General features: G+C 42.3%; 1 protein-coding gene across 1 annotated transcript in view; it reads left to right on the top strand.

Annotated features, from left to right (window-relative positions):
• Window positions 1-25,051, top strand: part of CHST9 (carbohydrate sulfotransferase 9) — a 184,330-nt gene that overhangs the window by 144,188 nt on the left and 15,091 nt on the right. Inside the window, exon 4 of the mRNA XM_029921951.1 lies at window positions 11,978-12,015. Coding sequence (XP_029777811.1) covers window positions 11,978-12,015 — 38 coding nt within the window. The remainder of the gene's footprint in view (window positions 1-11,977; window positions 12,016-25,051) is intronic.

Here is a 25,051-nt window from a genome sequence, read left to right on the forward strand (position 1 = left end):
ATTTCCCTCAGTCTCTGGCTTGTTCCCTCTATGTTCTTTTACAAATGTAACCATATAGATATACACACGTTCTTATGTCACAGAGATTTTCCATATTGTGTTTTTATAACTAAATGTTTCTCTGCTGTGCAGATGTACATACAGGTGTTTCCAATGGGTTATTCGTTGTGCTTTTTTTTATTACATATAAGGCTGTAATGAACAACCATGTGCACTATTCTCTTCATTTCAGAGGTGTATCTTCAAGGGCAAATCTAGGAGTAGGAGTCAAAAGGTTGATTCAAGTGGCAACTTATTAAGCGTTTTGTTAGATGTTGAGAATTCTCTCCAATTGTGCCCCGACTGCCGGCAATGTAAGAGTGGGTCTTCCCTGACTTGCTCATGTCCTTACCATACCCTTGTTAAATTTCTCATATTTCTTTTCTGGCCACTCTCTTTACGTTTCTGAGCACCTCTTCCTCTGTTCACACCTAGACCCATTTCTACTCATTCTAGACATCTCATCCCTAGATGTCCCATCGTTACTGAAACTGTGTATTATCTTACCCTCCGAAAATGCTCCTTGGATGGCCCCACCATCCAGGTAGACACCAAACTTGGAACCTGCTAATTGTCCTGAGTTCTCCCTTGCATTAATCTATCAAGCAATTGCCTTTACCTCCTGCACATTTCGGGACTGCATCCCTCCTCCACACCCCAACACCACTTGCCCTCCGCCAGGACCTCCTTGCCTCTCCCCAAGGTCCCTGAAGTGGTGTGCTCAGTGGTCTTTGCCTCTACCCCAGTCCTTCTGAAAACCATCTCAGTGCAGGGGCCATGATGAGATTTTTGTAGATTTCAAATTTCTGCCTCATTTACAATACCTGTTAAGGGCATTGAATTAAATTTCTGTAATCATTGCTGAATAGCTAATTCTTAAAATTGATCAAGGCTTCAGAAATGCTGTGGCAGAAATCTTGGGTAGCAGTTCAGAATGAGCAGTTCACAGATTGCTTTCTGAAAGGGACCCTTCCCAGGGTCAGTGCTCATACAGAAGGAATATAATATATCCAGTTATTTCAGAACAGTGTCATGCTAGTTTTTACTTAGCAAATATCCTCTAAAAGACAAAAAAAAAATCTCTGTAAATAGTGAATTTAAACAAAGCCAAGAAGAAAAGGTGTTCTAGTTGCATAAGATTATGACTGCTGATTCAAACTACTAAAATATTATTGACCTTAACTTGGTTAACAGAATGACAAGACAGTGAAAGGAATTAAATTAGTATCTTAAGTTCTTATTTATACTGTTTGGTGTTTTAAATATAAGGAGCATTATATATGTATGCATATATATGCATAAAGTTTATTTGTTTTGAGAGACAGAAAGCATACCCAAGTGGGGGAGGGGAAAGAGAAAGAGAGAGAGAGAGAGAGAGAGAGAGAGAGGGAGAGAGGGAGTCCCAAGCTGGCTCCACGCTGACAGCACAGAGCCTTACTCAGGGCTCAAGCCCACCAACCATGGGATCATGACCTGAGCTGAGACCAGGAGTTGGACCCTTAACCAACTCTGCCACCCAGGTGCCCCTGTAAGGAGAATTATATTGATGTAAGCACTCACTATAGCACTCAAGCAGAATTAATATTTTATTTGCCTGCATCATAAAACTCAAAAGGTTTATGTTCTCTCTTCTTTCAAGAAAAAAATGAGAGATTTTAAAATAAAAAATCATATAAAAATTCATGTACAAAATGGTGTAGGGATTCATGAGTGTGAATGCCAAACTTAACCAGAAATTCGTATTTTCCAAAAGGAAAAAAAATAACAAAAGAAAATTATTCTGTGTTCTTTGAGAAACAGAATAATCAATGTTTTTGTGCTAAGTGAAAAAAGAAGTAGTGAGCTTTAAAACCCAAAAGTCTTTTCTTAAAAAAAGCAAGAAGCTAGGAATGAAGTTTTATTCAAAAGAATATTAAATAATTTCTCCCTAATTAATTTAATGATGTAAGTATCTGATTAAAGAAGAATCCACGATGGTACAGCCCAAGATCATGTTCAGCTTTGTTATTCTTGCCCTTTCCTGGGTATTAGAAAAAATTCCCACCACAGAATTGATTCCTGACACCTGCCATCCTGGATCCTCCCCATTCCCAACCCCCTCACTCTTGACCCCCACCCTTGGGCTAGGAGGGCTGATAGGATATACTTAGGAATGATAAAATGTAAAATAAACTAACAAATGGCAAAATTCCCTAAACTGCCAAAAAGTGTAGAAAAAATAAGGGAAATGAAATAAAAGTATAAAAATCATGAGTCTCTCCTCCCCAATGGTATTGTACTGGATAGTATCGCATTGGTTGATACTGGGGAAATGGTGCCACACAGAGCCACGTAAGAGCTACCTGTTTACACCTGGTCTCTGTTGGCCGAACCACAGACCCACCACATGCCACAGCGTGACCCCAGATCATGCAGAGGGACCACTGAAGCTAGCATAGCCTTCACTTTTTCTCTCCGCAGAATTGTAACCTACACTATCCAAACAAGCTCTCTGGAGGAATGTTTACATCACAGACAAAGAGCCGGGAGATTGACTAACAATTACAGCACATTAGCAATCCTTGCAGTTAGTCCTAGCCTTAAGTGAGTAAGTGTTGATGTATGGAAAACAGGTAATTGAAAAAAAAGATCCATAAATACTGTCTGCAGTCTCCAGTACTCTACAAGTTAGCTAAGAATAACCAGCACAGGTCAGTGTTGCAGTTTAGTGTTGCTCTTTTTAAAAAATCTTGTTTGACTTAAACTCTTGTTTGAATTGGAAAGTCAAATTCTTTAAGGGCAGTCACCAGCAGCCAGTGATTTAATCAACCATCGCTATGTAATGTGACCTCCATAAAACAACCTGGAAGGACAGAGTTCAGAGAAATTCTGCATTGGTGAACATGTGCAGATTCAGGGAGCATGATATGCCCTGAGAGACTGGAAGCTTCTGTGCCCCTTCCCCCATATCTTGCCCTCTGCATCTTCCATCGGGCTGTTCCAGGTTATATCCTATCCTAATAAGCCAGTAATGCAGTAGGTAAAATATGTCTTAGTTCTGTGAACCTCTCCAGCAAATTAATCAAACCCGAGGAGGGAGGGTTGGCACCTTCCATGTATAGCTTGTCAGTCAGAAGCACAGAGAATCACCTAGTCTAGCATCTGGCATCTGATGTGAGGTTGGGGGAGCAGTCATGTAGGGCTGAGCCCTTCCTTAATCTGTGGGATCTGTCACTCTTTTCAGGCAGGTAGTGTCCAAACTGAGTTAAATTTGTGGGATACCTAGGCAGCATCCATGGAGAACTGAGTTACTTGTTTGGTGTGTGAAAGAAAAAAACACACATTGGACTAGTATCAGAATTTGTAGCCTTTGACTCACATCCAGGACCAGTGAGAATATAAGCTCCAAAACCAGACTTCTAACTTGCTAGCGCCCAATAGTAAATCCTTCTTTTGGCTTAATTTAGTTTGGCTTAGAGATGGCGTTTCTTCGTGTTCATTGTGAACGTTGCAAACTTTGAATTCCATTACCTGAAGAGGCACAAATCATTCAAATATACATAAGATACAACTGTTTTCCAAAGTTCTGATTTGGTGTTTGTTTCCCTCTCTCTACTTGTAAAATGAGTCTTACGTCCTGAAGCTCCACCCCGTCATTTCTCTACGGAAGATTCCCTGGCACTGAACTCTTCCCTGAGCTCACTTTCTTCATCCTCTAGAATGTCTTACTGGTATTTTAAACTTAACCAATGTGGAACTGAGCTGATGATCCCAAATTTACTCACCAAATTTACTGCTTTAACTGGCTCCTTATTTCTACCTCTGCATGAAGCACATCTTGTCCCAAGTAACTAAGCTTAAGCTCTTGGCATCTCTGAGCACTGACTAATGTACAGAATTGTTGAATCATTATCATTATAGACCTGAAACTAATATAACAATATGTATTAGTTATACTTGAATTTTAAAAAATCAAAAATAAAAAAATACACACAAAGCAAGAAAAAAAACTATCTTGAGCATCTTTAATACCGTTCTTTCCACTGTCCCACTGCCCTGGTCCCCCATCTGAATTAAGACTGCTCTATTCACCCAGTAGATCACATTCAACTTCATTCTTGTCCATATCCCCCCTCCTCCAGCCAAAGCACGTTAGATGAATCTTCAAACAGTTTTGACCAATTTCTGGCTCAAAAATCTTCTAGAGCTCCCTTAGCAAACAGATGACAAGATTTCTCCCGAAGAATTTAGGGCCCTCCACAATATTGGTTTATCAAAGAGGTTTTACCTTGCCTCTCATTATTCACTAATATATATACAGACTCCTCTGAAGTCAGGTGCAACTGTTTGCTACTCCTTGTACACGCCCCAAGCACCTCCTAGTTCTGTGTTTTTGTTCATGCTCTTCCTTCTATGTGAAATGTCTTTCTCCCAACCTGCTTCTGCTACTAACCTACCCAGATCAAATGCTATTGCCTCCATGAGGCACTCCCAGTTTCCCCCACCAAACATTACCTCCTCTCTTTTTTTTAAGTTTATTTATTTATTTTGAGAGAGAAAACACAGACAGAGGAGGGGCAGAGACAGAGGGAGAGAGAGAGAATCCCAAGCAGGCTCTGCACTGTCAGCACGGAGCTCCATGTGGGACTTGAATTCACAAAACGAGAGATCATGACCTAAACCGAAACCAAGAGTCAGATGCTTACCCGACTGAGCCACCCAGGTGGCCCCCCTTTCTCTTTTTCACTTGTGCCACTTCTATGGAAATGCTCAATCTCCCTCATTCTTTCTAAGGCCACAGAATTTAAGTAACTAGAAACAACCTTAGAAAGTATCTGTACTTGAAACGTTGTCATTATGCACTACAGATGAAGCAGAGACCAGAAGAGTGACGTTATATGCTTAATACTATACAGCTGGACCAGAGACAAAGCCAAGACCAGCAAAATCTGAAAGTGATCCATCCCCATTTCTACCATATCAAGATTTAAATACCATTTGATCTGCGTGCTTATACAATTTACTAACAATCCCTTATAGCTCCGTGATTTCACGTTGTCTTTTTGTGTGCTCATCTTGTTTCCCCTACTTTACTTCTGTGCCTCAAGCACACGAGCATATTGTCTAGAATAGATGCTCATTAAAATATTGCTGGAGGATCAGATGAATGACTTTTACTAGACTCAAAGCATCTCCAGGCTTGGAGATCATCTGAAAATCCTTTGGCCTGAAGCTTGTGGCTCTTGAGAGCTCATCCATTCTTTACTCAACTAATATTTTTTGAGTAGGTCAGATTACATCTTTAACTCATAAAATTTGAAAATTTAATTGACTATCCCAAATATGTTTAGAGACAAGGAAACAAACCAAGATTAATGCATCTATCTTTTAGCCTGAAATAAATTCACTTTGATACTGGATTGTCAACTCAGGTTAATCTTTTATTGAACCATCACTGTAGCCATGTCAAACACTTTCTAAAATGAACTAAGAAATAAGTAATAGCAATCTAATGTTTCAGCTCATACCATAAAATGTATAAAAGGCACTTTTCTGCCTCTCTCACACAGGTGTGCATGTATACACGTACGTGCGCTCACATTGACACAGCCCACACATACACACTCGATCCATTGCACCAGAGTTATCTTTGAAAAATGGATTACTGCAGCTGCAGAGGGAAATTCTCTGACGGTGGTGAAGAATTATGCCATTCATTATTATGACAATTAAATCGTTATCACTATTGTCATTGTTATTTAAAGCCCTGATTGGGTGCCTGCCTTTTTCTGAAGTAGAATTATGAACAATGAATACCGATTTTTCAAGTATTGAGATCAAGGTAGTAGCTGTTATATGACTACCCAACAATCCCTCTTTCCAGATAGCTCTCAGTGGGGGATAAAAAAGCAGTTAATAGCACTCTTTGGGGCAAAGTGGAGAGATAACGTGTCTACACTATATATATCGGTACATGGCCTTCTTAGACGTCTATCACAGAAACAGACTGCCTTCAACCAACAAATTACATCAAACTCATTTTGTAGACAAAGAAACTGAGGCTTGACAGGGAAGCAGTATTTGCCCAGGGAGAGGGGATCATGAGCTCCCATAATTCACTTAGCCCCTAGGTTCCCGCACCCCGCATCCTTTTTCCTCTCAGTGTTTCGGGGCATTGTTCCTTCAGTTTGCACTAAGTTGGTTGGAGGTAGGCACCATAGGTTTGATTGATACAGCAATTTGCATCTCAAGGCATCGCTCGATAAATACAGTGCAATGAAAGGCCACTCTCTCACAAACCAATTTCCCCCTCTGGGCTGACTTTAGAAGCTCATTGATGTCACTTCCTTCCTCAGTCAGCAAGTGAATTTTCTTTAATTCTCAAGACCAGCTGTCCATGCTGTCAACAGAAAGTTATTAAAATTCCTTTAAAGTGAATAAAAATAGCCTAAAAGCAAATGTACTTGGAAACAGGAAAGAATCAGTATGCAAAGTCCACAAACCTCTGAGCAAAATAATGTTGATCCAACCAGAGATTTCAAACACTGTATATTCAAGATGCTAGAAAAAATAATTAAAAGATGCTACACCACATACTTCTTAATCTTTTATTAGCAAAGGCTTAGGCAGTTACAATTTATCCCCTAAATTCCATTCCTCTTTTTCAAATATGATTTGAATAAACTTGGGAATGACTTAGGTTTTCCTTAAGTGGGATTCCCTCCTTTTTTTCTTGCATCAGCCGAGAACATTTACGTCTCCACCAGCCTTAGACTATCAGCGTGAGCAAGAGAAAAAAAAATTATCATCAGCTGCAATCATAACCACTAGGGCCACAAAATAGTTATATAATTATATTTTAATTCATTAGAGTTTTAATAGCTCAAGGAAGGAGATGATTTTTCTTACATTCAAATAACTGTAACTCACGGAAATTGTGTGTCTGGCTTCTGAGTCCCTGTGATGCTCAGCTGACTAACTGACCTGAGTAACTAGAAGCCTACCTTGTTATCTTCTGAGCCAGCCCGTGCCTTAGCCCCGCCCCCGAGTCTCCCAGCATAGCCTCTGCCTTGTCTGAGCTGGACAACACAAAGGCCCCCTGCCTTTTCCTCACTTGGACAGATGACACCAATCCTGGACTCATTCCTACCCTTTACCACGGACACTGGTGCCCAGCCTGTCTTGTCATCCCGAGTCACAGCCCAGGTTAGTGTCTCAGGTCCCTACCTGTAGCTGTAGCTGGGGCTCTCACAGATGCATTACTCTTAAACTTGTGGAAGTCAGATACTCCAAAATGGTTTCACTAGATTAGAATAAAGATATGGCAAGACTGCATACCTTCAGTAGTCTTGGGGGGAGAATCCACTTCCTTCCGTTTTCCGAGTCTGGAGGCTGCCCACATTCCTGGCTTGTGGCCCATCTCCTCACTGCGTCACCCCAGCCCCTGCCTCCCCTTTCCTCTGCCTTTGACTGTCCTTCCTCTCTCTTAGAAGGACCCTTGTGAGTACATTGGGCAAATCCCGATAATCCCCGATAATCTTCCCGTCTCAAGACCCTTAATCACATCTGCAAAGCCCCCTTGCCATGGAAGGTACCATATTCACAGGTTTCAGAGATTAAGATGTAGACATTTGGGGGGCCTGTTATTCTGTTTACCGTAATTGCCATGTCAGTTTTCATAACATACAGATATCTTCATTTTCATTATGGGGAAAAGCCCACAGCCTCCTCTTATAACTTCTTTTTTAAACTCTGTTCCTTTTCCCACCGAATGTTTGGTAATACCATTATCCGCAAGCTGAAAACCTAGGGAATGCTCTTGCTCCCCGCTCCCGTACTTCCCACATCCAGTCAGTCTCCAGAACCTACCTCGGAAAGGCCACCAGCTCCAGGCATCCCTCCCTCTCTGCTCTCCCTCCTGGCCTGAGCCCCTCATCGGTCCCGCCTGCGCAGTGGGCATTCCTATTGTCTGCCCCTCACCATGGCCCCATCTGCCACGCCACCGCCAAAGCCCTCCTTCTCAAGCACAGCTTTGGTCACCTCTCCCCCTGCTGAAAAACCTCTGCTCGCTCCCCACAGCCTGAAAGCCCCTTCTCAGCCTCACCTCACGCCAACAACCTCCCATGGCTGTTCCCACACCCTGCGCTCCCCTTCTGCCCTGGTATATGCTTTCACTACGTAAGCCATTCACAACACCTCGAGAGTCATCCAGCTCCACCTTCCTCTTCCCTCTGAGACAGTTCTTCCTGTCGCAGCTCCTGGAATGCCCTTCGAATGCCCTTCGCTTATCCTTTGCCTACAAAATTCATGTTTATTTTATTTTAACCCTCACAAATCTGGAGAGGGGTAGATATTGTGAACTCTTTGTTATAGATGGCCAAACAGGCAGGGCATTAGTTAGCGAGCTCCAAATGAAACACCTAGTAAACGGTAGGGCTGTCATCAGATAGCAGGCTGTTGTCTCTCCATGTGCTACAGTCCAGTGGGCTGCTACGTTATTAGATGATGATGATTCGATTGTTTGGGCTCTCATTCTTCTCCTGGATTCCTTCAGATTTCCCTCGGTTCCTAAGGCAACAAAACTAAGATTTTCTAGTGCTGCTGCCATCCTAATGTCCCCTTCAGCCTGTTCTGCAGTTAGCAACAAGAGTTGAGTGGTTTTTGAAAAGGGCAGATTTGACATGCCATTCCAATGTCCCTACCCACACCCTGGCTCAAATTTCCCTAACAGCTGACTTCCCACTGCTCTTGTAATGCTCATAAATCTCCCCAAAGGAGTCTACATCACTAGCTGCCCAACATCGTCTGACACCACACACCTGCCCCTTATTTCTCAACTCTGGCCATGTTGGCTACCTTTCCAGGCCTTGGACGTCCTCAGCTCCCCCTTGTCGTGTGGCTTTGCATATGCTCTTCCTTCTGCATGAATTTCTCCTCCGTCTTCTTGGCAATACTGTTGATCTGATTCAAAAGGCCAAGCTTTTCCCACAAACCATGCTGCCTGTTCTTTAAACATTTAGCATATAATCCAACAAAGAATCTAACTATTAACATATATCAAGAGGGGCACGTGGGTGGCTCAGTCAGTTAAACATCCAACTTTAGTTCAGGTCATGATCTCACAGTTTGTGAGTTCAAAACCCCCGTCAGGCTCTGTGCTGACTGCTCGGAGCCTGGACTCTGCTTCAGATTCTGTGTCTCCCTCTCTCTTTCTGTCTCTCTCTCTGCCCCTCCCCAACTTGTGCTTTTTCTCTCTCAATAATAAGTAAATGTAAAAGAAATTTTAAAAACCATATCAAGAATATCTTATTGGAAAATGCCATTAAAAATGAAGAAAATTGATTCTTATTATCTAAGGACTCCAAGATTGGCCCCTGGCATTTTGTGACAGTGACATGACTAAATAGTCCAGTCTTAACACTGTCACTCCATTCTATATGCTCCTTATACTTATCCTGTACCTCATGAAACACCTTGCCTGGTACAGAACACTTAGTACAATTTTCAAATATACTTACTTTTGGGTTGATGAATTGGTTGGTAAATATCGATCATTCATTACATGTCTTAAAATAAAACAATTTGGCAGTTTCTTAAAAAACTAACCATGCAGCTCCCATCCAGCCCAGCAAATGCACCGCTGGGCATTTATCCCAGAGGAGTGAAGACTTGCACTCACAAACGTAACTTGCACACAAATGTTGATAGAAGTCTTATTCATAATAGCTAGGAAGTGCCTAGATGTCTTTCAATGGGTGAATGATGAGACATACTTTAGTGTCCATCCACTGACAAATGGATAAAGACGATGTGGTACACACACACACACACACACACACACACACACACACACACACTGGAATACTACTCCTCGATCCAACAGAATGAAATCTTGCCACATGGAAAGAACTAGAGTGTATTATGCTAAGTGAAACAAGTCAGGCAGAGAAAGACAATTTTCATAATTTCACTCATATGTAGAATTTAAGAAACACAACAGATGAAAATAGGGGAAGGGAAGGAAAAATAAGATGAAAACAAAGAGAAACCATAAGAGATGCTTAAATACAGAGAGCAAACTGTATGTTGCAAGAGGAGAGAGGAGTAGGGGGGTGGGCTAAATGGTGATGGACCATAGGAGGGCATTGTTGGGATGAGCACCGGGTGTTATATGTAAGAGATGGATCACTGAGTTCTAATCCTGAAACCAAGATTGCCCTGTATGTTAACTCACTTGAATTTTAAAAATAATAAATTTTAAATACACACATACATACTTTTGTACATCCATAGCATGAATACTACTCCTCAGTGAAGAGGAAGGAGCATACAGGAATACACACAGCAACATGGGTGAATCTCTGGAGAACCCTGTTAAGGGAGAAGAACCTATCTTAAGGTTATAGAATGCATGATTCCATTTATATAATGTTCTTGAAATGGCAAAACACTAGAAACGGAGAATGGAGTAGTGGGTGCCTGGGGCTAAGAAGAGGGAGGGGGTGGGAGGAAATAGGCATGGCTATAAAAGGACATCCTGAAAGGTCTCTGTGGTGTATGAAATGCTCTGTTTCCTGACTGCCTCGGCGCCAGCATCTTGGTTGTGATACTGTGCTATCGCTCTTCCAGATCTCACCATTGGGGGAAACTGGGTAAAGGGACACAGGATCTATCTGTGTTATTTCCTGCAAATGCAAGTGACTGCACAATTATCTTTTTTTTAATGTTTTTATTTATTATTGCGAGACAGAGCATGAGCATGGGAGGGGCAGAGAGAGGGGGAGACACAGAATCCGAAGGAGGCTCCAGACTCCAGGCCGTCAGCATAGAGCCCAGTGCAGGGCTTGAACTTACAAACCACAAGATCAGAACCTGAGTCAAAGTCTGACGCTTAACCAACTGAGTCACCCAGGCACCCCTGCACAGTTATCTTAATTAAAATTTTAAAAGGATCTGTCTAATAAAGTATATAGCATACCAAGATGTTCACAAGCACAGAATACCATAGTGCCATAAAATTTCTTCTTTCTTGATGGTTTGTTGGTTATTTATTATTACTATGGATTTTTTCCCCTTTTATTTAAGACATATACAACACTGGTCGCATTCAGGCTGTTTTCACCATGGAGGTTTATTTTTTTTAAGTTTATTTATTTATTTTGAGAAAGAGAGAGCAAGAGCTGAGGAGGGGCACAGAGAGGGGGACAGAGGATCCAATGCAGGCTCTGCACTGACAGCAGCGAACCCATGCAAGACTTCAACCCACGAACCATAAGATTATGACCTGAGCCGAAGTCAGACACCTAACTGACTGAGCCAGCCAGGCACCCTGGAGGTTTATTATTTTAATGTCTTTTTTCTTTACACCCCCTGTTGCCTCTCAGGCATTATTCTTTGTTTTTTGTTCTTGTCCTGACCAAGATACCTTTTATAAAACTGTGGGTTTTCACTTTTCTCTCTGTGGTACCATAACAACAAAGTATAATAATGCCTTTATTATCTTCACAAGTAAGAGAAAAGTTTTTTAAAGTAGCACCTTTGCCACCTGCCACATTAGATCTCCTCGTCTAGTCTTCAAGGTTCCGTGAGCTCAGTGTTAGTATTATACTTGAACAGGTTGTCCTTGTTTGGAAACCTTGGACTGGCTGTTGTTCAAATTTTTATTCGGTCCTTTTCATCTCTTCACTTCTCCGCAAAGTTTAATACATTCTTCTGGTATCACCCTTACCGGATTTCCACTCTGTTTTCTATTATCTTTTCCTAATGTGGTTTATTTAAGATTTGGCTTTTCTTTTTCATTCCAATTATTGGAGTGATTGTAAAGGTCCATACTGCAATACAAATGTTTGCTCAGAGGGCCCATGACTGCTTTGGAATTTTGAGAATAGAGCAGGATCAGAACTGCACTTAATTCATTTTCACACTTTAATGTCACATTTATTTTTGCTTTCTCTTTCAGTGACTAGAGAACACATCCAGGAACATATCACCAACCAGGTACTTCCTCACTTCTCATAAATTACAACGTCGAATTATATTTTGGATGTTAATGATCAAGCGTTTGTAAATACGGGAAAAAAAGTTGTGCTAACAATTGGGTAGGAGCAATACACATGCTATTTGTTCTAAAAACAAATAAACTGGTCCCACGTGGAAGACCACGTGCTTTCTTTGTCCCCCACCTCATTTCTTCCCTCCCCACACCCACCAAAGGAGACGGTGGAGAAATGAGACTCTGCCAGCTATGATTTGTAAGCTTTCCTCTGAACATAACATGACCTCTGCATTGATGCTATCATGGCTGCAAATAGATACTTTTATCTACTTTTCCCTTAACTAAAGTGACTCCCCTGTGCAATTTTCCCAAGTTTTAATTTGCCCCGCTGAAAGTCACTCCCTCCCAAACAGTTAAGAACAGAACCCCTAGCAGTAGAAACCTACAAGTTGTTTTTCATTATGGTCTTTGATCTCTGCACTCAGTTAGCCAACATCTTCCCGTCTGCTTCACTATTTTCTTACCTCGTTACTTTTTATTTACTGGTAAATGGAATCACTCCTTTAACTGTTTGAGGGGGTTAAAAAAGCTACCCTTGAAACCAAGGGAGGCTTTCGCCAACCCCTGTCTTGCCCCACCCCACCTCCTCTTTCCATAGGCCAAGTGGGCTGTCAGTCTCTGAAGGCTTCCTGCTCCACCAGACTCCACGAAAGCAGACAGCAGTAAGCTCAGGCTCCACTCACACACACACACACATCTCCATGTCTTTCTTTTCTTCATCGTTCTCCTCTGGCATAAATTATAACTCACCCTTGCCAAGGAGAAAGAAGAGTGGTAGGTCTACTTTTAAACCCGTCCAGGATACATTTTCCAAAGTTTTCTAGTGCCCTCCCAAGGAAGTCCCAATTCTAGTCTGCGTTGTCATTCCACCCAAATGGAGTTCTAGCCTCACCTAATCTGTGCCAGATGCCCCGGAGCTCATCAAGTTCTAAAAGTAGTTAGCTCGTTTGGCTAATGTACTATTGTACAAGTTCAGCCGGCAAAACTTAATGCTGAGCAGGTATCCTTTTGCTAATCATGTAATTGAAAATGTTGATTCATAGTAACAGCCACCATAATACTTGGAAATGCTGTCCTTGTGCAGTGCAAAACCAGTTAGCTATTTCAGATCGTTTATTTGCTTTGCGAGCTTCATTTCTTTATCATTGTATTTTCGATTATTTGTATGTGCTCAAGCGGTTTGGTAAGGCTGACAGGAAGGTTTATTGCTACCATTTTTATTTATTTAAGTCACACAGGGTATACTTTTTCTTATAAAGAGACCTGTTTATTTTATTAAGTTAACAAGTTAAAGCAATTGATTGAGAAATATATTAGGACCCTCTTATGGGCAGATTTCCATTTCCTACATTTTCCTTCTTTTTACATGTGGCTAAACTCATAGAATATGTAGACACCAAAATAGAACAGTAAATATTTACTTGTAATCTGAGACACTGATTTGTTGCCAGATGAAATCATAATGGTTTCCAGGCCCAATAAGAGTGAAATTCTTTGGACTGTAACATAATAAGGAACACTCTTAAGTATATTCATTATACTGTCATTCTTAAAACAGATAGCTGTATTGTTCAATCGGTGTCTTCCAGCTGGTATTTCTAATTTTACAATAGAATTTCTATTCTTTCTTCTCCCAAGTATAGAAGAGCTTTCCACTGGCAAAACAACTCAAAGAGGCAGCTCACACCTCCAGTTTATCTAATTTTGGCAAAGAACCAAGAAATGAAGTCACACCTCTTCTTTAAATCCCTCTGCAACTCCCAGAATTTGGCTTTTAAAAAACAAGTTGGAAAACTCACTTTGGATAATCAATACAGTGTTCTTCATCAGAAAAGAATGTAAAATGGAGCACTGTTGAGCATTAATCTTTGCCCCTAAATCCTTCCCACTAGGCACTATAGATTGTGTAATTAAATTGAAATTGAAAATCAAGTCCTTTTTTCCCCCCCATTAAGCAAGCTCCGAGTTGCACACCGATGTGAGAAATCAGGGCTGCAGTGGATGGAAAGCTCCAGCCTACTGGCCAATAGCCAGCGTGCATTTTTTAGCCCACGGCTGTTTTACCACACCTGAGCTCTGAGAACAAACAACTATTTGAGTTCTCTGGAGGGACAGCTGGATTCTTTCCTGTGAAATTCACTGGGGAAATTAGTATGCTTTTTTAACGAAACTTGTTAACGCAGCTTGTTTACGAGAAGAGGACAAAAATGAGGAGTGAACTGCTTGGCGGCTCCTGTCCCAGACGGGGATGAAAGCATGACCCATTTTTTCAGCTGTCTTTTTGGCAGTTGAGTGCCACAACAGTTTCCTCTCTGAAAAATGTCCCTTCTAGAGATGAAAATCTCCTGTAGGCTTTCTGAATAATTTCTACTATGGGAGATTAAAGATCCTACCTTAAAATGCTACCCCAAATGCCTTCAAAAACCACATCAGAATATGGCCAGTACTGAAGGGGAGCACAGTACATAAGAAGCTTTTAAGTGAACTGGGAAACTGCCTTCTTATATAGGAGGCAATTGAAACCTGCAGAAAACTGATACCTGGGTTTATGCCTTTTTGTAGCATAGATCATCGAAACCCAGGGCAAATGAATACACAGCTAGGTGACGTAGAGGGGCTCCATTTTGGGGGGACAGGACGTGCCTGTTGGAGACAACACGGACACTCGGGCGCTGGCTGGGACAAAGGCTTGCCTTTGCCGAATGCCTGGTTCAGAAAGATCCAGCACTGCCTGTGTGCCGTCAAAGCTCTGCTCCTAGGGTTGTTGCAACAAACCACCACAAACTGGGTGCTTTCAAACAATAGAAATGTATCATCTTACAATTCTGGAGGGTGGAAGTCCAAAACCCAGTGGTCAGCAGGACCATGCTCCCCCCAAAACCTATAGGAGAGGACCCCTCCTTGCCTCCTTCCGTCTGCTGGCAGTGGCCAGGGGTCCTTGATGATACTCAACTAGTAGCTCCCTCACTCCGTCTCTGCCTCTTCGTCACGTGGCCTCCTCCCTGCATGCCTCTACTCTTCTTATAAGGACCCAGCTTTCTGGGGTTAAGGCCCATCCTAATCACCTCATCTTAACTTGATAACATCTACAAATACCCTCTTGTTAAATAAGGTCACACTAACAGGCCCCAGGAGTTAGGATGTCCGCATGGCTGTCTGTGGACACACGTCAGCTATAAAACACTGAACACCTCCCACTGATCCTCAACCCCATCTCTTCCTCTGACCACGGAGCCCTTCTGATGTGATCTCCTTCCGCCCCTTCATCCAGCTCCTCCAGCGCCCAGCCCACAGCCCCTGCTTCCTCCAGACCTTCATGGCGGGGCTTGCTCCATGAGGCTCTCCTCCTGTCCACCATATTTTCCACTCATCCTCCATTCTGCTCCTCTTTGCTTTAGAAAATCCCAACCATCCGCATCCCTCCTCCACTGCAAAACAAAAGTCACACAGAAACACCTTCCCCACGTTTAGCAGTGATTACAACCCCTGCCTGTGCGTTCTGCCCACCCGGGGAGCTTTGTTCACACAATCCCCAAAGCCGCACTCCTATGCCAACCCAGGAGACGTGGGGTCACTGGTTGGGTTCAGACACAGCACAACACAACCCTTAGACCATGATGAAAGGGGTCAGATGCTTTAGAAGACCCCAAACATCGTGAACACAGAAATACAGAGACTTCTTTTTCTTCTAAGAGTCATGTTTTAAAGTTTGACAAACTACGGGAGCACGACAGAGCCGCTGAACTGCACTCTGTCGTCAGGTGCAGTGGGTTCGGTCTGGGGGATAAAAAAATCAGCCTGTGCCCTTTGAAACCAGAGAAGGCAAGGCTGCTGTAGCCTCAAGGTAGCCACCCCACATCCTCTCAAGTGGGAGGATGTGGAGGCAGCCAGCGCTCCTCAGGTAAGTGTACTTGTGCCTTTCCCTCTGCTCAGGATGTAGGTGGAGTAGGGGGGCGGAGGGTCCAGTTACGGGTGGTACTTAGAACTGCCTGGCAGGGGCAGCTGGGTGGCTCAGTCGGTTGAGCGTCTGACTTTGGCTCAGGTCACGGTCTCGCGGTTCATGGGTCCCAGCCCCGTGTCAAGCTCTGTGTTGACAGCTCAGAGCCTGGAGCTTGTCTTCAGATTCTATGTCTCCCTCTTTCTCTGACCCTTCCCTACTTAGGCTGTCTCTCTTTCTGTCTCTCAAAAATAAATTTTTAAAAAAACCATTAAAAATTAAAAAAAAAAAAAGAACTGCCTAGCAACCTCGAGGTCAGAGAAGTGAGGCATGAGGTAAGTGAACCATCCCCCCAATCCCGGCCACACCCCCCAAGGAATCTGAAGACCTTAGTCACCTGCCAGGTCCAGTCCCCCGCCTGAGTACAGCTTCTGCCCTGCCTTCGTCCTGAAGGTCCGGGAACCACTCGGGCCTCTGGTGGCACGTTGGCTCTCAGGGCGAGTGGAGGGCCCTGCAGGCACAGGGCAGTCCCTCCGGAGAGGCTGGGTGGAAACCACAGTCACGTATTGAGGATTGCTTACTTGGACACTTCTAAATATTTAGACACACAGTATGTGGGCCTCCATTCCTACTCTTGCTCTGGGCAACATAAATGTTGAGAACGATTCTGCTCAGATATCTGCAACTTTAAAACTCTGTGTGTGATTCTCATAAAAAGCCAAGATTGAACCCCCTCATCTGTGGTTTCCAGGATACAACCCTAACCTTTGAGTATGAAATCCAAGATCATGTGACCTCACAATCCTTTGGACAGCATGCTCCCACCACCCTCAATTTATTTCCCATTCTGCACCTTTCTGTAAAATTGTTGTGTGCTCTATAAAACTGTTCTACCAAAGTGCTAACCCCTCTTCCTGTACATGGAAAATTTACTCATATTCGAAGACGTAACTCAAAATGCCACCTCCTCCATGAAACTGTCCTTCACCACATAGCAAAGAATAATCTCTCCTTTGTCTGTGGTTTCATATTATTTTTTAGCCCCCCGCTACAGATTCTTCTGTCTTCTATTCTATATTATAACTATTTGTCCCTATATGACTTTGTAACTGGATATTCTCATCCTAACGAGGCAAAATCACGTTTGGTTCATTTCAGTTTCTACTGCTAGACCTTGCACATCATAAGCACCCAGCCAATTCTGGTCAATTGAAACCTTTCAAGTCACTAAATTGTTACCCTGCTAACCAGAGGGACTGCTAAATGCGGCGATCCGCTCCCCATACACTGTTCTGCTCCAAACTATTGTGCCGGTGATTTTTACAAAGCAGGAATCAGGTGTTGTCCTTTGACTTCCCCAGCAAGGAATCTCAGCCAAAAACAGAGGAGACAAGCTAAGAGTGCACATGGTCTCTAAGAACAAGGTCACACTGTCAGAGGAATGACAGAATTGAAGGGCAGGGAGACTCACACCTCAATTTTAGCTTTATGTCCACATTTCATAACAGCCTGTAGAACGTTAAAACGATTTGCTTGGGTCAAGACGTGAGCACCTGACTGCTTTCTTGAATGTAAGGATGGCAGCACCATTCACTGTCACCTTTTCAGTGTAGCATGAACTTTATAACTGCTAAATTTAAAGTGGGATTATATTACCTCGCTCTATTCTTATCAAAATGGCCATGCACTCAAGGGGACATTGACCTAAAGAGAGTTTCTCACTGCAAGTTCAGCACTAATGGAACTAGTAAAGATCCCATCCCCCTAATTCTCTTTTAAGAGTACCTTCCAGAACTGGAAGCTGTGCTTTATAAAAGCTATCCAATTTATGAGGCTTTCTAAAGAATGCTTGAAAGCAAGACTGAAATGATCCAAAAGTGGTTGCATGAATAGTGGCTAACAAAGAAGGCTTTCTAAAAGATGGTCTTTATTAAAGGTCAGATGGCTTCCTATCTAGAAAATACTTAGGTATAAATGTCACAAGGCTGGGGCTCACCTCTTTAATCGGAAGCCAAGGAAATTAAAATATTGTGTAAGGGTGTTTGAGGAAATAGACAACAGACAGTAGTCTGTGGAAATCTACCATAGAGACAAAGGGAGAATGAGAAAATGGCCTGGGGGTACTTTAAAAGCCTGAACGCTAAGAAGAAAATAATGATTGGGATCAAGAAAATGGTTTATTAGCAACACGGCATGATTTATTAGCAATCAAATATGCAGATAGTTCTCATTCACTCAAAATGCTACTCAAAATGCGACCAGTAATTGTGTTAGTCACTCAGTGCTCCATCTCACTTATTTATCACAACAAACCTATGAGGATACATATTTTAATCCCTTTTTATACAGGGAGAAACTCAAGCTTGAAAGATTTAGTAATTTCTCAGGTTCTACTATGCTTAGCATGAAATTAATAATAATGATAATAATAATAATAATAATGGTTCACATCATTCTTAGGTGCTTACTGAGTTTCTGTGTGTAGGCACCAGGTTAAATTTTACATAAAATTATCTCATTTAAAGCTCACAGCAGTAATCTTGTGCGGGAGGTACAAACCCTGGGATTTATGGTCCGTTAATGGAAGTAACTTGCCCAAGATCACACACCAGGACTGAAGTAATACACCTCTACCCTGTAAGCACCAGCCACTAGTCTATACTGCTTTAAATAGCTTTATTCAAAGGCACACGGCTGGTGAGTAGCAGAGCTGGAATCAGAATCCAGGTAGAGAGGTGGCTGGGTGGCTCATTTGGTTAATCGTCTGACTCTTGGTTTCGGCTCAGGTCATGATCTCATGGTTTGTGAGATCGAGTCCCATGTCAGGCTCTACCTGTTTGGAATTCTATCTCTATCTTCCCTCCTCTCTCTCTCTCTATCTCTCTCTCTCTCTCTCTCTGCCCCCTCTCTAAATAAATAAATAAATATTTTAAAAAGACAATCCGCATATATATCATTCTGAAAGCCTTTCTCTTTGCTGTTGCTCTATACCACTACCTGTCCTGGAAGTTTTTCTAGTAACTAAATGATCCCACTGATGACCACCCTAATCAGTACCCCAATTTTGACACTAATGCTGAAGCAACTGGTTATGAGACCCTAGAATACAGATATTTATAATGTGATTTTCCCCCAAAACATTTTAACAATCAAGATAGGCATATCCTCACTCTGGGGTTCCTGTTAAGCACTAAATTACTTTTTTAATTACGTAAGTGAAAAATCAAGTGAATCTAGTCTAAGAGGAAAACTATTTTGTCACCTGAAAAGAGATTAAAAGCTGGGGAAAAAAAAAAAAGCATGCATGGGATACTGTGTGGCCACTGGCAATGTTCCTCGGTGGAGCCCAAATACAATGAACATAAAATAAGAATGGAAGCAGAAACCTTTATTCTCACCTACTATAAAATGTTCTTTTATTCCTTTACTTTCCAGAAAATCCCTTACTTCTAAAAACTCTTTTATAAACTCTTCATTCTTAGTGACACCTGTGTCATAGTGCATGTGCTCATGGGAGAAAATGCGGGACACTGAAGCTCTGTGCTGAAAATGTAGCATCTCTTGAACCAAAATAGCTAATTTACCATCTAGTGGTTTTTTTTTTTTCTTAAGAGAGAGAGCACGTAAGCAGAGGTGAGGGGCAGAGGGATACAGAATCTCAAGCAGGCTCCACACTTAGCACAGAGCCCAACATAGGGCTTGATCTCACAGCACTGGGATCACGATCGAAGATGAAATACCTTGAGTTGGACATTTACCCAAGTGAGTCACCCAGGTGCTCCTTAAAACGTTTTAAGTAAGCTCTATGCCCAGCATGGGACTCAAACTCAGGATCCCGAGATGGAGTCACATCTTTGACCAACTGACCCACCCAGACGCCCCTTTACCATGTAGTCAGATGAATCACACTACCTAAGATGCCAGTGATATATATTCCATGAATGATTTTCTAGTCAATCTGTACCCCTCTTTTTCTTCCCCTCTTTTGACTTTTTCTAATCCTATCCCTCCCCACTTGCTAGCACTCGTAGCTAAAGATGAATAATTGGCTAACTGAAATTTTTCAGCCTAGCAGATTGTATGAGTAAATTGGTTCGCACTGTTATTAGGATTCTTCTCCCCACCCAGAGCAATAGGTGGCCCAGTTCTAGTGGCCGGGAACACAATTAGCAGTGCTCTAACTCAAACACCTCCTCCGGTGGAACATCGGTTTTCACGTTTGATCAAAATGGGCCACAGAGCCAATTTCAATATTTTAATGTATACTCGAAAACACAGGGTGCTTTTTTCCTCTACTTTTAAACTATTTTATCCAGATTATTCTTTCTCGTCGTGATACGGAACTGAGTAAGGAATCAAGTGAAAACTTGAGACCTTGTGGAATTTTAGGAAACAGATGCTTCAGTAGTCATCATTTTCAGTAAAAAGTTGCTGGTTGACATAAAAATTTGCATTTTAAGAGATAGTGAGCAAGGGATCAGAAATACTTTTATAGCATATACCTATCATTGCTTAATTCAGATATATTCCATGTGATGATTCTAAAGTTACAATTTTAAATTTTAAACGTGTTTTTCAGTTTGAAGTTCACTATTTCCAACATTTGGCCACAATACATATTTCTAAAAGCCCCAAAAGGAAAATAATAACAAGAAACAATCATTAATACTAGGCCAATTCTGCAGAACCTATGTTTTACATTTATATATATAAATCTATGTATATCTATATATATGAGAGAGAGAGAGAGTTTAGATCCCTCATGGCAGATCCTCTGGATATCCATCAAGAGATTTCCAGGGTGTCTGGGTGGCTCAGTCTATTAAGTGTCCAGTGTCCAGCTTCTTATTTCAGCTCAGGTCATGATCTCAGTCTGTGAGTTCGAGCCCCATGTCGGGCTCTGCACTGACCGGGCAGAACATGCTTAGGATTCTCTCTCACTCTCTCTCTGCCCCTCCCCTGCACACACTCTCTCTCTCTCTCTCTCTCTCTCTCTCTCTCTCTCTCTCTCTCTCTCTCTTCAAAATGAATAAATAAACTTTAAAAGAGAGAGAGAGAGAGATCTCATTTTTATTTTGTGGAAATGTTTGTGTGTAACTGCATTTTGCTGAGGAAATGTGCCTTGGTCCTGGTCAGAATCTCAGGAGTGAAATAAAGCGTCCTGGGGCATTTTCCCACCTCTCAGTAAAGAGAGAAAGTGATCCCACTTATTTCCTTTATTATGCATAAATTGAAACCAATTTTGTTTTAACTTTATTTTGTAAAGTAGCACTTACCAGAGAACCAATTTCTGGGAAAGAAAAGATATGACAGACAAGTAGTGAAAATCCTGAGTACTGGTAAGCATCCTGAAAGCTACCTTGTCTTTACTATTATTTAATGTGGAAAAAGTTATTATCCACAAAAGTGTGATGTTACATTTCGTGGCCAGTCATTAAACAAGGAAGGAATAAACAAGATTCTTCACTGTTTCATCATGGGTATGCGCCTTGCTCAAAATGTATTAGAGAGGAGTATTTTCATGATGCTATTACTGAATAATTAAATTAGGCCAATGTTCTGTGGATGTGGAATAATGTAATTTACTATGTTGAATGATTAGCCAATCAGATTTCTCTCATTTTCTAAGGCAATGGATTGACTAAAATGTGACCATAAACAAAATAGATTTTATTAGGCATAATCTACTTTGTAAACAAATGAAATTAATTTTTTGCCTGACCTAAAGCTTTGAAAATGAAAGACCAAAATTGAACACATGCTTCCAATTTTGGTTCTGTTACTAAGATGACACTTAATATAAAAGTTACAATTTAGCTTCCCCTCAAGTATTCCATACTTGATACTAAATGACTCTTAGAAATATGTTCATCAACAGATGGGAGCCACTTATGGCCTCATAAACTCCAAAGCAAGTGAAATTATCTCCACCAAATACAAAGATTACAAGAAAGCCTCATCTGGTTATCTCAGAGATGATTAATGCATTGCATGTTGGTTCAATGGTGCAATGAATATTGACAGATAATCACCCTTCCTATGAGAGAAATACAGAAGAGACGAATGCTAGTGATCTGTGTTTTTAATCAATCAGTAAGCAATTGCAACATGTGCCCTGTGTTTGGAGCTGAGCTCCGTGTGACAGAGGACATGGAGGTAAGTGCCAGCACAGACCCTGTCCTAAAGGGATTGTCTATCTTGAAAGAGAAGATGAGCATCCCTCAAGTGCTGTGTGTGGATAACAGAGTGTGTTATTACTTACTTGCTTATTAACTGAACCAGTATAGGTACCATGGGAGCTCAGAGAAGCTAACAATCAATGAAAAGTAGCCAGGGAAGGATCATGGAGGACTTGAAACCAAAGTTATTTAGATTTGATTCAGCAGGAAATAGAATGTGCTGGCAGTGGAGCTTTGGGAATTGAGAAATGACCTCAGGAAAATTAGTGTGGAATTTTTTTAAAACCATATCCCGTGTTTTCCTTTTTGCTCTGTCTCCAGTGGTACCAGCCACCAGTCTCTCTCCAGGCTACTCTGCTTCCACTCCTCCCAGGCCCCCAGTCAGTTCTCCACTTGAGCTTTAGAAAATGTCAGTTCTGGGGCGCCTGGGTGGCTCAGTCGGTTAAGCCTCCAACTTCGGCTCAGGTCAGATCTCACGTTCGTGGGTTCGAGCCCCGCGTCGGGCTCTGTGCTGACAGCTGGCTCAGAGCCTGGAGCTGCTTCTGGTCCTGTGTCTCCTTCTCTCTCTGCCCCTCCCCCTCTCATCCTCTGTCTCTCTCTGTATCAAAAATAAATAAAACATTAAAAAAATTTAAAAAAAGAAAAGAAAATGTCAGTTCACATCATGTTAGCACCCTGTCTAAAACCTCCAGTGGCTAATATTACACCTCTGATGAGACCCAAAGTCCTTCCCGGGATCTCCACGAGCTGATTTTCCTACAAATATGGCCCCACCTTCCTCTTTGATTTATTTTAAGTCATTGTGCCCTTCTCACTCACTCGACAACCACACAGCCCCTTCCCTTCCATCCTACCTGTCCAGACTCATCTCCACGCAAGAACCCTTTGCATTGCTGCCCCTGCCTGAAATGTTTGTCATAATGACCTCTGCTCCAGTAGCTTCTCCACGAATAGATCTTGGCTAGATGTCTATTTAATGGAGTCTCTCCATTCTTCCCACTACTCACACGGTATCACAGGGCTCTACTCCAATGATTGTTGTCTGGTTTATTTATTTGTTTATTTGTTCATTATCTATCTTCACCCACAAGAACGTAAGTACCATGAGAGCAAGACCCTTGTCAGAGTGGTTATCCCCACGTTTAAGAGCTCACATATTAGGTGTGCAATGAATACTTCTCAAATGAATGCCTTGCTTAGTAAATTCTGCTAGCAGACAATGGCAGTAGTCTGGGCATGAAAAACAATGTGTGTGAGTGCTATATTGATGGCGGAATGCACACTTTAGAGAGAAAAAACGAATAGCATTTGGTGCCTGAATATGGAAAGTGAAATAACAAATTAAGACAAGAATTAACATGAGGTTCCCAGGATTACTGCAGAAAGGTGAGATTCCTGGCAGAAATATAAAAGTTGTGATTCAAAGCCACATTTTATGAGTATTCGCTCCATATTAAGCATAACATATTCCATTTATTTTTCACAACTCCACTAGGCAGGCCTCATTCTCTGTTTTACAGATGAGAGGCTGAGTCAGCTCCCACCAAGCTGCTCAGTTAGATGTCCTATTCCAGTGAGTGACGTTGATTTGGCAGAAAAGCATTGGTTTGATAGCAGTTGACGCAAGTAAAGCAATGTGTGCATATTCATCCAAAATCCACTCTCGCTACTCACCGTCTCCCTACAGCCTTGGTCCAGAAGCTTTCCTTTCACTAAAGCAGACTGAAGCCCTGGCAGGGGTCAAGACAGGCAAACTGACCCTCCGTGCCAGTTAGTATAAATATATCCCTCCTCGCACAGAAGGGAGCATGCTCTGAACTGGAGAATCTCAATGGAGGGAGCGTGAGTCACAGGTGGGGCAAGAGAGTCTTCCCATTGGTCTGACAACTGGTCTAGAAGTACATGTCTTGTCTCTGCTGTTCACAGATGAATGAGGCTCAGATCCATCCACTTTCAGTTATCATACGGTCTGCAGGCTAGTTACTAGTGGCCTTCAGTTATGGGAGACCCCCAGAAAATCCCATGTGTGGAGCCTGAGACTTCTCCTACTGGGCACAGCTTTCTCCTGTGTGGAGAGCAGGTGGAATCAATAAGCTGTGATGTTATTTCTGAGCAAGGTACACCAGGATGTGTTTGTCCCTTCCAAGGAGAAGATTACTGAATGGTATGGAGGAAAGGGAGGTGATGATGCCATCTCTGACGGACCTCCAGAGAATTATGCTGGCTTGCTGTATAATATCAGTGTCTCTATAAATAGGTTAGACAGAAAATCCTGTTCATCCGTGTCTGGACATAAGAGAATTATGATTGGACATCAACACCGGCCCCGTTCCCCCACTTGGCATTGCTGTCCCTAGGGCTCTAGTTTTGGACTAGTAAGTAATCCACTAGGGTGGTAGAAGAAGCATTCTGCCAGGTATATGCCACTTTCTGGGACTTGGACTCAGCCTAAAAAACAGCAACAGAAAGGTTGGGCCCAGCACCACCCCCGGCCTTTGCCAGTGTCACAGCTGCACTTACCCAGGCTGGGCTGCAGATGGCAGGCGCCCCTCTGGGATCCTCCCACGTCCTGTAGGAGCTCGGTCTATACCCAGCTCTAGGAAATGAGGTTGTATGGACACGGAAGACTCCCAGCCTCAGGCCAGGGGATCAGGATCAGGGCCGCTCCTACCCGCCTCACAAAGAAAGGGTGACGCAAAGGAAAACCCATGGCCAGGACCCTTGAAGCTCCTTAGTATCCAATTCAGTGACGTCTTGAATCAAGTACAGTCATCTTCTAGAGAATCAACTCATTTTGGAAACCCCAAAAAGCGTCAAACTTTAGATTGAAATAATACTTAAGATAAAACTGATAAAAACTTA

This window comes from Suricata suricatta, chromosome 14 (assembly GCF_006229205.1).
Source record: "Suricata suricatta isolate VVHF042 chromosome 14, meerkat_22Aug2017_6uvM2_HiC, whole genome shotgun sequence".
NCBI lineage: Eukaryota > Metazoa > Chordata > Mammalia > Carnivora > Herpestidae > Suricata > Suricata suricatta.